The 16200-nt window shown below is 38.0% G+C and overlaps 1 protein-coding gene across 1 annotated transcript; it reads right to left on the reverse strand.

Annotated features, from left to right (window-relative positions):
- Positions 1-4150: 4150 nt before the first annotated feature.
- LOC107040124 lies at positions 4151-5530 on the reverse strand. Its single transcript, XM_015260069.1, has 2 exons — positions 5079-5530; positions 4151-4550 (listed from the first exon to the last, which is right to left on the reverse strand). Exons 1-2 carry the CDS (start codon positions 5383-5385, stop codon positions 4504-4506), a joined length of 354 nt encoding a protein of 117 aa, XP_015115555.1. The 5' UTR covers positions 5386-5530; the 3' UTR covers positions 4151-4503.
- Between the last annotated feature and the right edge of the window lie 10670 nt (positions 5531-16200).

Here is a 16200-nt window from a genome sequence, read left to right on the forward strand (position 1 = left end):
ATTATATAAATCGCGTATCAGCTTTCCACTGATGCAATTATCGGTTGAATTAGTTGAATATTAACAAAGATAGCCACATAGCAACGAGCTATTATGCACATTTTTCGGGTTTCGATTATTATCCATCTGTCTAGGGCATACATTTCTCTTATGAAGTTGGTAATTCTCACTAGATCTTACCTCACTATATCCTCAACTATCTGTAACTAGATCTCAGGTAGTAGGGGTTGACCTCCAGGTACTTAGCCGACATAGGGCACTAATTAAAAAAACGACCTTATGTACTCGATTGTACGTCGTTAGGACATGATTGTACAGTGAAAATATTTGTTTGTACATTCACCAATTAATTTTTAAAAATTAATCAAATTTTGACATGATGCTGGCCGACAAAAATTGTAAATTGTTCGATCAACCCCAATTAAGGGTCCAATCGAAAGGAAATCGTTTGGAGATTCTAAATTTAATGACCCCATCGTTTGTAGAATCATTTATAATTAAAAATTATACTGAAATGTTCAATTACCATTTATCCTTATTTCCATAGGATACGGACAGTCTCTGCATTACCTACATTAGTATTCAAAAAGTGTTGGTATGTGTGTTTACAATATTTTTGTACAAAAGTTTCTCATGTTAAATAACATTGAGGGGAATTATATCAATTTATATTGGAAGTTAATCATTTCATTTGTGCCCTTCTAGCCATTGGAAATATGTTCAAACGTAGTGTTACATTGTCAAGTATTATCATATCAGCCTAATTTAGGTTATAATCAGGTAAGAATTGTTGAAAAGTTTTTTATCAAACATTTTTATTAACAAGTTTTGATTTTTTTTTCGAACTTCCGCCGCGAAAACTAGTCATGAAAATGGCGATCGTACCGGTGCCTGATAATTAGCACCACATAATTAAAAAAATATTTTGTTTTCCATTTAGGACAATAGCAGGATCATCATAAAACATTGTAGTAGTATTCAAAATGTTTGTAGGTCCTCCATTGATTTGTTACTAATTAATTAAAATAATGAGCAAAAGTTAGCTCCCCACTTTCCTAATTTTCATTTGTAGACCCAAATTGACCTTGTCAACCGTTAGTAAATCGTTTGTAGGTAATAAATAATCTTGAATAATCTGTGTAGATCTAATTGTTGGTTAAAAATTAATTAATTATAATAAAAATTCACATAAATTAAAATTTATCATTCGATTAATTGATGAAGGTAATTAGGTACACTGAACAATCAAGTTTTTTTAGGGTGAAATGATTATATCGGTAAATTCGCCCTGCCCTGCATAACAACATTACGAAGGGTGTAACAATTTGCTATCTTGGGAATAATTATTTCACCCTAAAAAGAATTAATAGGGTCCCCAGACGATCGCCATTTTCACTAGTTTGCGCGGTGGATATTTGAATATTATAAATTACGATTTGATGAGATTCATTGAATTATCTTATCTAATTAGTGAAGAAGACGGTCTTTCAGTAATTTAGAACCTTATTCCAGTCGGCTTGCAAATATCAATACACAAATCATCCTTTTCTGAATTTGAAAAAAATAATTGACATATGCCAAAAAACCAAAAAAAAAATATTTTTTTGAAAAAAACCGCCAAGTCGTTTGATTGTAGATTTCGAACCGGGGATTCTACTTTTTTGAAAATAAAATGAAATGAGCCAAGTGAGAAAAAATCAGTAGAAGCAAAATAAAGTACTTGGCGCGGAGTTTTCCATCAAGTAGCCTGTCCCTTATCAATCTAATTTCAATCTCCTGCCCCGCGCCAAGTACTTTATTTTGCTTCTACTGATTTTTTCTCACTTGGCTCATTTCATTTTATTTTCAAAAAAGTAGAATCCCCGGTTCGAAATCTACAATCAAACGACTTGGCGGTTTTTTTCAAAAAAATATTTTTTTTTTTGTTTTTTCAGTTATCACAAACCAATCTACGCCATCCTCAAGGGAGAGCGATGCATTGGAACTGATCTAGAGACTAATCTTGATAGACAGGATGGACACACAAATGTCGTCGATAAAGAATATCATCAGATATTGAATGTTGCTAGGAAAAGTGATGAGAAAAGTCATGTTGATAATGATGATGAAGATAATGACGATCACAATAAAGGCGAAGCAGGTAAATGTATAATAATCGAGGATGATGGTGATGACGAAACTAATCGTCGGCGTAATGTGCCTGTAAGAGACAATCGAAACGATGATTACAACTATGCTATGAGACCGGAGAATATCAAACAAGCATTGCGCACCGATTTTCATTTGAGATGTGATCATATCAATCTGTTTCACGAAATACTTAATAGATCTTCGGAAAGACTCGGGATATTCAATTTAGCACAAGACACCGGCTATGTACAATACTTCCTACGCAATCTGTAACCAATTCCTCCATCTGCGTGTAACATTCAAATCGTTTATACTGGGCCAGTGGGAATAGGAAAAATAGGACATTGGATATGCACCAAATATGACGGAGAAGGAAATATTCATATTTACGACAGTATGAATTCAAGGAGACTGCGAAAAGATCAATGCGATTTTTTGAATGCACTGTATCCATTCAGAAAAAAATATATATATCATAAAGTTCAGCATCAGCCCGATTTCGTTGCTTGCGGGGTATTTTCGATATATTTTGCAACCCTACTCTATCATGGTGAAGCCCCAAGTACACAGTCACATTACAATCCACGTTTGATGCGAGATCACGCAACAACAATTTTGTTGAATCGCCAATTGTTGCGTTTTCCCGTAGAAGGGTATGAAGCTCGATGAGAACTGAAATGGAGATGGATGTTCGGGATCGAAGTATCAAAACCAAATTTCAGACAATTCTACATCATTTCCAAGCAGAATGAGGAAATCGGAAATTGAACAATTTTAAGACTTCCATTCCGAAGCAAAAGAAAAGACACAGAAAGAATTGAAGAATTCAGCCTTTGAATTGGGATGATTCTGACATAATTATCAAAAACATTAATTGCTTTAGTAACAGTGGATATTCAGCCATTGTCAGAGAATTGTCGGTAAACTTTTTTTTTCTATCGTCGATGAAAATTCTGTAATTTCTTTGGCTGAGATCAGAATATATGCAACTAACATTTTGGATATTGAGAAATGGAGAAAAATAAAAAAAAATAATAATAATAATCACAATAGTTTCGGCATAAATTAATGAACAAATCTTTTCTTAAACACTGACTTTTATGCGATTCCCGTTCAAATTGATAATTCATCCACCAGAAGACTCTAAGAATCGAAGCGGACAAAAAATAAAAAGTGATATGGAAAACTATACCGTCAGAGATGCAGATCTCGGACGGTATTCTGTGGTCGGATGGAGGAATAACACGTCCGAGAACAGACGTTCTTTAGGTGTCCGGGAACTTAATCAATAACTTCGGATGGGCTGTCCGAGATCTGAATCAATGACTGTCGTAATTGTTAATGCTTATTTTTATTAGAAAAGCCGGCGATAATGGGGAAAGTCCATTTAATAATATGGAGAACAAATGAATTAACAGCTCTTATCCTTCACACATAAGATTTATGGCAGAAGTTTCCCATGAATCAACTCTCTTCCTAGCCCTAACCTTAAACGTCCGAGAACTGCATCCCTCACGGTACTGAATTGAATAACCAGAAAAAAAATCTGAGGTAACCGGGTAAAAAAAAGAAATATTTGGAAAATTCTATCCCATATAAGTACTTGTAGCGCGTTCATTTGACGCATTTCGTCTATTTCGTTTCTCAACAATGGAGGTTGGTTAGTGGGTTGAAATTGTTATCAGGATACTGGAAATATTATAACTTCAACTCTCAGATGAAGAAGAAAGGGACACAATTCTTCCTTGAATAATAGCGATTTTCGATAAACATCCTGAATCCTCATAAAATCTTGTTATCATCTAAATCTTCCATTGCGGAGAGAATGATATTCATATTGAGTCTGAGTTTCCGAATATATTCATGAAAATTGAACACTGTATTCCAAATTTTCCGTTCTTATTGGATGAATCGTCGTTATTGGTAGTTCAACAGTCGAGTCATAAAAAATCGATCAAACATTAACGATCAGCTTTATGCTAAACCCTTCCTAGTGATATAGATTGTTTTGTTTCTTATCATATTTCGCCTTTATTACATCTCATTGTACATCTATAAAAATACAAAAAAGTCTTTCAAAAAAAAATATTACACATAATATCACAGCTGTAGAAAATACAAAAAATTTCTTCAAAACAAAAAATCACAAGAAATATCACAGAAGATGTAAAAAATATCACCGACGATGTAACAAAAGAGGTTGGCTTCTTTTCTTTCTTTTTTTGTTCATTCTATCGTTGCAATTGTCACCGATCTTCAGAAAAGAATGATTTGAGATCCAATTTTCTTCTAATTGAAGTGGAAAATCATGGCTCGACTTGCGCCACGTCCACCGCCACCGCCGCGTCTACCTCTTCCTCCACGACCTCCACGTCATCCACGCCAAAATTTGCGAGCAACACCACCATTGGTTCCTCGACCTATGGAGAAACATTTTTGAAAGAAGAATGAAAATAGTATCTTCATAATACTCTTCTAAACAACTTATTCATGTGTAAATTATTAGGAGAATTGGTGCAGAATAGAATATCCAAGTTTCCTATACAGTACTTAGTACATTAGTTTCTCTTAAAAAAATGTAAGCAAAAACGAAACTCGGGAAAATTCATGCCACGAATTTTTGCCCTAAAAATATCACTAACCTAACATAAATATAGAAAAAAAGTAAAAAGTAAAGATAGAACCTATTGATTTTCATGGTTAAATATTTTCTTCGATTTTTTTTTCCATTGTTCGATTTCTCATTTTTCTTGACGCAATTTAGTTTTTCTACATTCATTCCACTGAAGATAATCTTTGAATTTTCCTTTAAAATTAACTATTTTTCATTCCACATGTATACACATGTTGAAAATTAATTTGTGTGATCAATTGAAAAATACAAAATGGTTCAAGATTTTCTAACCTTTGCGAAATATGTAAATATGAATGGGTGAATCGTTACTCACGTGTATTCCTACGACGTTGATGTGCTGAGAGAAATGTATGCAATAGTTCAAGAAACTCCTGGGCCGTACGTAGTCGTCGAGCCATGATAGTTTGCAACAGCTCACGCTGGAGCTGTTGCTGGTGCTGTTGCTCTTGGCGTTCGAGAAATTGCACCAAAGTCTCGATTACTGGTCCAATACCAACTGCTGGATCCTCCCCATTCTCCTGTCCATCTCCATTGCCATCCAAGCTGAGGGGATCACGATTTTGGGGATCTGGAGCCGCGAAATTATCCTGCTGAGGAGGCATTCCCAGCAACCTCTGCATCTGATCCAGTAACTCTATGGGAAAACATGAGTAAAGACTTTTCAGTAGAAGATTTTAGTTCTTTTCTATCTCACGATTTTTTCATGCTGATTCTTTCATTATTTTGAATTTCTTGAAAGTTGAAAATTTGAGTTTTCCTGACAAATTTTTTTTTTCAGAAGTAACACTATTCAATAATGCAAAAAAAAAATATTCTCGAAAAAAATTTATTCTTCAATTAGTTCGCTGTGAGACAAAAATTCAAGTGAAATTGAATAGATTTTCGAGAATTCAAAACAATATCCGATGAATGTATACATTGAATTCCCTAGCGCAGTGACCTTCAGTCAAATACCCCCTCGCTTGTGACTGCCCTGCCCCTCGCCAAGGAAGTGTAAATAACTCTCTATTTAGATGTATTATTACTCTAGATATTCTCGATGTTATATCACTGTAGTTTCACCTATTCCAATACAATACTTGCTTTTTTTTTATTGCAATCTGTTCGAGTTACCCGTATTTCTCAGCCCTTCACTACATAGAAAAATCGTGTCCTCATGGAAACGATTTTTATTATCAAAAGAAGATCAATTTATTTTCACATTCACTGTCGAGAAAGTTTGAGCGTGCCATGAGGTACTTATCATTGAAATCCTTGGACATCTCTAAATTTATACTCCTTGTTGTCCTGAAAAATCAAATACGAGGTTTTGTTACTGATAATTAAAATGAAAATGATGAAAAATGATGGTAGTTGTCACTTTTGTGTCACAGAAATAAAGAATTTTAGTACTCACCGTTACAAAATTCAATTAACACAAACACGTGACGAGTTTTCGTACCGCGCCTAATCACGGCAATGGGGTTTTTCACTCTCACTCAAACGCGCAATCCTCTTACCCCCCACTCCGGCGAATCGTACCCAAAACAATGTCGACCGCAGATAGCTATGATCCATATAATCCGAGACATATTTCAGTATTTAGGTATAGTGATGACATCTTCAGGAGATTTTGTGATATTGGTAATCAATCAGCGTATAGATTCCTGTGATGTGGGTATTCATGCGACCATTTGAAAAAATGGTAATAAAAATTATGGAAAATTGAAACCATTTTTTTTTCGTCATATCAGAAATTGCAATTCCATGATGAGAATTTTCTCCGCAGTTGGTCACTTACATGAATAGAATTGTCAAAATCTGCGTTCCTTATTGATTTTTATTATGATGAAGAAATGAAAATGCAACCAAACCAAAACAATTGAAAAAAAAATATATATATATCCAAGAATTTCATTCAAAAAAATCGGCCGACGTTTTTTCATTGAATATCCTCTATAGAAATTACATGAAAAACAGATAGAATTTCCCGAAAAAATTCTAATACAGTTCCGAATGAAATTTAATAGGATTTATTGGAGAACGTGCTAGGTTTTTTCGATTAAATTTCCTTTTCATATGTGTAACTCGCCGTCCTCTAGGTTCCACATTGATGAAAAAAAATAAATAAAAGAAATTAAAAAAAATAAATAAAAAAAAAAATAACGAAAGAAAACAATTGGTCGGGAAGTTAGTGGTTCGACCCATAATGGGTCACACCCACTTCAACCCGCCCCTCATGGGAGGGAGCGAAGTGAGCGACCAACAACCCAGTTGGTTTACAACCTACCCGCAATGGGAGCGAGCGAAGCGAGCGACCAACAACCCGGTCGAATTTTTTTTTTAATTTTTGTTCTCACTCCGCACGTTTTGAGGTAAATGTAACACTTGCGAGGTCGTTGAAGTTACCCCTTCACCTCCGGGGAGGTTAAAATTTTCACACAATGAGGGGAGTTTGAAAATAAACCCGAGCTCAAATCATGTGTTCACAAGAGAGGTGAGTATTTTTTTTCAATTTTTTGTTCTCACTCCGCATGGATTGAGGTAAAGGAAACATTTCTAAGGGGGTGAAAGCCACCCCCATACGTATCGGGGAGGTTCAAATCTTCACACAGTGAAAGGAGGGGGTTGAGAAATGAGTCCGAGCCCAAATGAAGTGTCCAAAAGGGGGTGAGTATTTTTTTTCGCTTTTTCCTCTCAGTTCGCGTCAGTACAAGAGAGTGCATGCGAGCATCCACAGTCTGATGGAACACCCCTGATTCCGGAATTCGTCGATTGGTCTATCTATCGCGGTACCATCGCGGAGCCTCTGCTACAGTACACTTCAATTCCCCATAAATTAGATTCATATGAAAGTGTGCATTCACTCTGTAATATTTCATTCTTCATTTTACGCCAAATGCTGATAAATATCAAACATAGATAACGTTCCCTCATAAAATAAAAATATTTACCTATTATTTATCGATTCTCATTGGAAGAACCTTCTCATATCTTGAATGTTGACATTGCAGGGAAATGAGAGATGATGTGAATAACACGAACGAGTCAAACAAAATTCTATGTTATTGTGTATTTTTATCGTCTCTCGTCCTCTGTTTATGTCAACATTGGGATTCCTAGAAGTTCCTTCAGTGATAAATCACGAAAATAAGAGGGAAATTTTGTGTTTTGGGGAGGGAGAGTCAGTCATTTTCGTCAGTCGTGTTCGATTCTTTGCCGGAGTCAGACGTGAAGTGAGAATTATGGTGAATTTCACAGCGAACGAATACGCTGATATGCACCTTATTTATGGTGCATGCCGGGGTAATGCAGTCGAGTCAGCGCGAACGTATGGCATTACATACCCGAATCGACAACACCCGAATCAACAAGTGGTCCGGGATGTGGACTCTCGCATGCGAGAGAATGTGGTTGTGCCACCAGGTCACGGTGGGGGACGTCAACGTCGGCTTGACGTCGAGGAAGCAGTCTTGGCGTGTGTGGAGGAAGACCCGATGACAAGCTGTCGGAAGGTGGCAGCAGAATTGGGCTGCCCGAAATCCACGGTGAACCGCATCTTGCGAGAAAATTCTCTCCACCCGTTTCACTACACCAGAGTCCAGAAACTCGAGCCGGGAGATGCAGAGCATCGTCTGCACTACTGTCAAGAGTTTCTGGCTTTGCATTACCAGAATGAAAACTTCTTGGCCCAAATCATGTGGACCGATGAAAGTCTGTTCACGAGAGAGGGGATTTTCAATCAACATAATTTACATAATTATGCTGTTGAAAATCCTCACTTGGTGAGGGAAAAAAGCTTTCAAACACGGAATGTGAACGTGTGGGGAGGAATAGTGGGTGATCGTGTGTTTTTCTTGCAACTTCCGGATTATGTAAATGTAAGTATTTAGTACACAATAAGGCGTGTCAAATTACAGCCTTATACTTTTTTTCTTGTCCCCGAAAAAGTCTTAGCGTATAAAAAGACATTCAAGACGACGAAATATGTTTGTTGAATCGTCATCTCTCCGTATGCATGCATTTTTTACATAAAAAAAACATTTTTCAATTAAAATGAATAATTCCGGAAATTGGGATTCGCGAGGAGATGGAGGGGCGAAGCATGAAAACAGAGGGTTGCAAATTTTACCCGGCAAGGGGAGAGGATCCCAGAATCTATCTGAGCCACCGCCATTCCTCCGTTCGCATGCGTTAAAAAATAAAATTGTTAAAAATTAAATGAAAATTTAGAAAATTGACATTGTAATGTGCACATTCTGCATATCCCGCTTCAGACGGATTCAGTTTGATTTTCTAATCAAGCCCTTCGTTATCTTCTCTTTAGATGTTCCTTGAACCCCCTTTGGAAAATCTTACCCGGAATCGAATATTTCATGACTATTTTTAGACTTTAAAGTTGATTCATTCTGACCATCTTCTCATACGCCAATACTTTTTGGGGTACGGGGAGAAAAAAATTATAGGGTTGAAATTTTACACGTCCCGGTGCAAACGTACAAACATACGACATTTTCTCTCAAAAATATTTTCAATTTTCATTTGTGCTTCTCTCAAGGTCAACAGTACTTCGCATTCATCAGCCAGACGCTTCCGGAATTGTTGGACGATGTACCTGTTGCAGGTAGACCTCGCTGGTTCCAGCAAGATAGAGCATCACCCCACTGTGCTCGGGAAGTTACTGCTTACCTGAATCAGTAGTTCCCTAGACGTTGGTTCGGTCGCTATGGCCCGCTCCACTGGCCTGCACGGTGAGACTACTCGATGAAAAAATTAAACCGGAAAATAATCGATTTCCACCCTCACTAGCTCCCCTGACTTGACGCCGCTGGACTTCTTCCTTTGGGGCTATCTGGAGGATCAAGTCTACGAATCAGAGCCAGAGAGCGCGGAGGACTTAGTGGCGCGACTACATGCAGCCGCAAACAAAGTGGATGCTGAAATGCTCCAGCGTTTTAAGGTGGAAGTCCTCAGGAGGATTCATAGCTACGTGGCTGCAGGAGGAGGCCATTTCCAACAACTGCCAGCATGAAAATCCATCACAATCGGCCCTTTTCAGGGCCAACAAAATTTTTACGTGGCTCAGCAAGAGATTTTGAAGGCAAGAGGCCGGGATAAGACTTCATATGGGTCGATAGATAATCAAAAATAGAAAAAAATACTCACCCCCCTTTTGGACACATGATCTGGGCCCAGAATCGTCCCTCAACCTGCTCCCCTAAATGCATGGGAATTTTGACCTCCTTGATAAGTGCGGCGGGTGGCTTCCACCCCCTCGAAATATCCAATTTTCCCTAATCCATGCGAAATGAGAGCAAAAAGCGAAGAAGACATACTCGCCCCCCTTTTGGATACATGATTTGAGCTCAGACTCATTTCTTAACCCCCTCCCCTCATTGTGTGAAAATTTCAACCTCCCCGATAGGTGTAAAGGTGGCTTGTACCCCCTCAAAAATTTTACATTTACCTCAAAACGTGCGAACTGAGAGTCAAAATGAAAAAAAAATACTCACCCCCCTTTTGGACACATGATTTGAGCTCGGACTCATTTCTTAACCCCCTCCCCTCCTTGTGTGAAAATTTCAACCTCCCCGATAGGTGTAGGGGTGGCGTCTACTCCCTCAAAAATTTTACATTTACCACAAAACGTGCGAACTGAGAGTAAAAAGCGAAAAAAAAATACTCACTCTCCTTTTGGACACTTGATTTGGGCTCGGACTCATTTCTTAACCTCCTTCCCTCACTGTGTACAAATTTTCTCCTCCCCGATAAGTGTGGGATGGCTTTCACCCCCTCACAAATGTTTCCTTTACCTCAATCCGTGCGGAGTGAGCACAAAAAATTGACAAAAAAAATACTCACCCTCCTTTTGGACTCATAATTTGGGCTCGGACTGATTTCTTAACCCTCTCCCCTCACTGTATGTGAATTTTGAAATCCTCGATAAGTTCGGGGGTAGCTTTCACCCCCTCGAAATGTTTCATTCACCTCAATACGTGCGGAGTGAGAACAAAAAATTGTAAAAAAATACTCACCCCATTTTGGACACATGTTTTGTGTCTAAAATGGGGTGAGTATTTTGTTTCCCCACCCCTCACTGTATGAGAATTTTGACCTCCCCGATAAGTGCGGCCGAGGGGGTGGCTTTCACCCCCTCGAAGTGTCCACTTTCTCCGAGACCCTACAAACTGAAAGCAAAAAGCGAAAAAAAATACTCACCCCTCTTTTGGACACATGATTGAGAAGACGCAATTTTCACCCCCTTTTGATTTGAGCATGGACTCATTTCTCAACCCCCTCCCCTCACTGTGTGCAGATTTTAACCTCCCCGATAGGGGCGGGGGTGGATTCCACACCCTCACAAATGTTTCCTTTACCATAATCCGTGCGGAGTGAGAACAAAAAATTGAAAAAAAAATCCTCACCCCCCTTTTGGAGGCGTGATGTGGGCTCCGACTTGTTCCGCAACCCTCCCCCCTATTTCGTTTCAATCCTCCCACCCTCCTTCCCCCCCTCAGTACATGCCTCTGTACTTCATGTAAAACAAGCAATATTAAATAAAAATAAAATTAAAAAAATAAATAAATAAAGTAAATAAAACAAATAAATTTCAAATTATTGNTGAAAAAAAAATACTCACCCCCCTTTTGGACACATGATTTGAGCTCGGACTCATTTCTTAACCCCCTCCCCTCCTTGTGTGAAAATTTCAACCTCCCCGATAGGTGTAGGGGTGGCGTCTACTCCCTCAAAAATTTTACATTTACCACAAAACGTGCGAACTGAGAGTAAAAAGCGAAAAAAAAATACTCACTCTCCTTTTGGACACTTGATTTGGGCTCGGACTCATTTCTCAACCTCCTTCCCTCACTGTGTACAAATTTTCTCCTCCCCGATAAGTGTGGAGTGGCTTTCACCCCCTCACAAATGTTTCCTTTACCTCAATCCGTGCGGAGTGAGCACAAAAAATTGACAAAAAAAATACTCACCCTCCTTTTGGACTCATAATTTGGGCTCGGACTGATTTCTTAACCCTCTCCCCTCACTGTATGTGAATTTTGAAATCCTCGATAAGTTCGGGGGTAGCTTTCACCCCCTCGAAATGTTTCATTCACCTCAATACGTGCGGAGTGAGAACAAAAAATTGTAAAAAAATACTCACCCCATTTTGGACACATGTTTTGTGTCTAAAATGGGGTGAGTATTTTGTTTCCCCACCCCTCACTGTATGAGAATTTTGACCTCCCCGATAAGTGCGGCCGAGGGGGTGGCTTTCACCCCCTCGAAGTGTCCACTTTCTCCGAGACCCTACAAACTGAAAGCAAAAAGCGAAAAAAAATACTCACCCCTCTTTTGGACACATGATTGAGAAGACGCAATTTTCACCCCCTTTTGATTTGAGCATGGACTCATTTCTCAACCCCCTCCCCTCACTGTGTGCAGATTTTAACCTCCCCGATAGGGGCGGGGGTGGATTCCACACCCTCACAAATGTTTCCTTTACCATAATCCGTGCGGAGTGAGAACAAAAAATTGAAAAAAAAATCCTCACCCCCCTTTTGGAGGCGTGATGTGGGCTCCGACTTGTTCCGCAACCCTCCCCCCTATTTCGTTTCAATCCTCCCACCCTCCTTCCCCCCCTCAGTACATGCCTCTGTACTTCATGTAAAACAAGCAATATTAAATAAAAATAAAATTTAAAAAATAAATAAATAAAGTAAATAAAACAAATAAATTTCAAATTATTGAATTAATAAAATAAATTTAGCCCCAAATAATTAATTACTCATCAATTATTAACATAATTGTAAAAATTAAGAACAATCAGAAGTAATTGTGGATCATACTGATTTATTTCGCGAGTAAATTGCATTCTCTCTGGTCAATTAGTTGCAAGGTCATGTCCCATAAAAAAAGACAAAAGAAAAAATTTAACAATTAAAAAAAGAAATTTGCCCCTGAAATTAGTAGTTCAACCCCCCCCCCCCCAAAAAGTCAGACCAAAAAAAAATGCTAGGATCCAAAAATGGAAGAGGAACTTTGCACTTAAAAAAGCACCCTCTCTAATACCCTTCAAGGAAAAAGGTCGGTTGCGGGACACCCTGATAGGAAATCATCAAGGTAGACCACTGAAAGAAAACTATTTGAGCGGAGGGTATTGGTCACTGCTTTCACTAATTTAGTAAAAATCAGGCCCGGTCGCGTGCTTCGCGCGCTCCCTCTTTGGGGTATGACCGGTAGGGGTTGGTGGAATTGGGTGTGACCCATTACGGGTCGAACCAATAACTTCCCGACCATGTATTTTTGTTGACGCTGGGGTCATGCCACAATGAATGCGGCGCACGCTATACGCAACGCTAGTCATTGTCGGAAATATTCGGAAAACAGTTGGATAGTTCTTTCATGCGTTGCATGCGTTTAGCATTGCATTCATTGTGGCATTCCCGTTAGGGTGATTTCGCAAAGAACGCATTTGCAATTTAATTTAACTCAAATTTCAATCAAGTTTGAGTTAAACCCACTTTTGACTTGACCACTTCAAAATTCTCTCAACTCCGAAGTTGATCGACTTAAAAATTTGCAACGTCAAAGTCGACCCACTTCAAAACTTTCTAACTTCAAAGTTAACCTATTCTAAAATTTTCCAACTTTCCCTTTTTTTTTAATTGCAAAATTCGAAAGTTTTATTTAAAAAATTCAACAACTACTGAGGCGATGTTGCTCAAAATCCAATGAGAATCAAGTTATGTGGAGACGCATCGATTACACAAAATTAATTCCAATCCCATCGTTACCTTAGGTAAAATGCGAATGAAGTAATTTTTCTAGGTGAATGCAATGAATTTTGAAGAGATTGTCATTCCTTCACATGTTTTATGCAAATAACTAAGAAACTGCTGAGGCAATCATCCTCTATACTCATCAGTTCGAAGTTTTTTTTAACACTCATAAATTGAAAATAAGATAATAATCACATCATTTATCGGCATAAAATCATTGAATTTTTGTCATTTTCACACATAGTTCAGGCGAATAACTAATAAACCACTGAAACGGTCACCTTCATATACTGATCACTCCTAAGTTACATGAACACGCATCGATTGAAATAAAGAAAATGAGAATGATAAGATTTCTTCGGATAAAATCATTGAATTTTCACGAAATCGTCATTTTCTACATGTTTTATGCGCATAACTAACCAACCGCTGAGACGATCATCTTCATACACTGATCACCCACGATTTACATTAACACGCATCGATTGCAATAACAAAAATGCGAATGACATCATTTCTTCGGATGAAATCATTGGATTTCCAAGAAATCGTCATTTTTTCACATGTTTTATGCGAATAACTGACAAACCGCTGAGACGATCGATCTCATAGTCTAATCATTTCTAACAAGGAACACTACGCAGATGTCCCCCTCCGATTTCGATGAAACTTAAATATGTTATAGGGGACCCAAAACTAAGGGACACGTATTTTTTTTTAGCTGCCCATATTGGGTTTTAGGGGGTGAAAGTGCTCTCTGAAGTTGACCACCTCTAGGGGTCATTTTTCGATTGCACACATAAGGAAGCTTTTTGATCAACTCTTTCGTAGTGTATCATCAAGGTCACAAGGAATGATGAAAATGCGAATTAGAATCGTCTCCGGGGGGTGAAATATGGAGGATAAACTACCCTTGTAAAAATTCAGTTTTCTCATAGAAGAAAACCTTTTGATGGAAATCCCATGGGATAAATTCCATTTGAAAAAGTAGAAAAAAATACAGAATACCTGTTTGATCTTTTTTTAATCAAAATTTAAAACTTGAAAAAATGAATTTTTCATGAATTGCGAAATTTTAAATCTTTTCCTGTACAAAACGAAGCTTACGGCTAATGATGAGGAAAACCATTGGGACAGGATCCAGGAATAGTGTCGGGGAGGTTAACTACCCTTGGGAGGGGGGGCGGAAATTTTTTTAATAAGGGAGAAAAAATATCGATGAGAATTGTACGAAACACATTTAGTTCGAAAGCATGAGACAAATTAAAGCACATATTTAGGATTTTTTCCGCAAATTAGAATTTTAAGGTAAGAAACATCGATTCTTTGAAAAATTATGGGTTTTAAATTGTTTGTTATAATAGACTGATCTCACACGGAATGATAAGTGAAACAATTGAAATAGTCTTCGGGAGTGAAACTTGAGGGCTTAACAATCCTCATGGTATTTTATCGAATCGATCGGACCAACCTCATTTTCAAAAGAAATCAGTAATGACCATGAATCTAAAAAATTTCACCGAAGGCCAGAGTAGAGGTTCCATTAAATGCCTTCCATTTCCAATTTGAAAAAAGAGTTAAGATGAAATATTTTGAGGAATTCAAATTTTCATCTGTATATGAACGTGGATGGATAGCACAAAGAAGAGCCGATGATTTTCTATAGTAAATAACGGATCGATGATAAAATGTATTTCGATTGCTCTTATCGCTTCGATGTGATATCGTTTTCAATGAGACGTAAATGGCGACATATGACAATACCATTCTGTTTGATAATGCAGAACCACAACTGAAGAATATTCGGGAGTTGTAAACATATTGATGCAAATGGCTCATTTGTTATCTGAGGATGAAATTACTCTGATCAATAGAACTTATATGATATGAATGTTTTTCATTTCCATCCCTCTTGTGAATTATAATCAGTCTATGAACATAGATCGAAGAGAAAAGTAGTTTTTCAGTGAGTGTCGTGATCTATACTTGTTCTACCATGAAAGTTAATCCGATCAACGTTATCCGACTTCTGATGGCAACATTTGAAGTTCTCAATCTTGCTGAAACACCCGTGAACAACGAGGAACATGAATTAGCAGATACGTTCCAAAGGATATTGATTTAATCAATGAAGGAATATAATGGAGTGGAACTGATCGAAGAAACATCCCTGGATTTTCAAGAGCCTTATAAATATTTCCAAATGATAGCGGTCGAGAATAAAGAATTTCAACCACATACAGAAGAATCACCTGACAGTTGTTCGGAGGATGAGGAACCTGTATATTTCGAATGTAAAAAGAATGCCGTTGACTGCTGGAGAAGTGGAAAAAAGAAGAAGAATCTCTCTATAGAAACTGTTTCCCATCGATTCAGGAAGGTGAAATCGCGTAGACAGTTACGACGCTGGGCGAATCAAATCAATAAAGGAGGGACATACATGGAGAAGTTGAAACGCATTTCGGAGTATACATTAAAAAATATGAAGAATGCTATCGATGCAGGTTTGATCATCCACGATACTGACCTCCGAAAATAGGCCCTGCAAGCCCGGAAGGAAATCGGCTTCGAAGACGTTCGTTTCACAGCTTCGTCCAGGTGGTTGCATTATTTCAAACGGGCACACCGCATAACATCCCGGAAGATTAACAAATTCATCACCAGAAAAACATTAGA

This window comes from Diachasma alloeum, unplaced genomic scaffold (assembly GCF_001412515.2).
Source record: "Diachasma alloeum isolate Michigan unplaced genomic scaffold, Dall2.0 Dall_scaffold_00319, whole genome shotgun sequence".
Lineage (NCBI taxonomy): Eukaryota > Metazoa > Arthropoda > Insecta > Hymenoptera > Braconidae > Diachasma > Diachasma alloeum.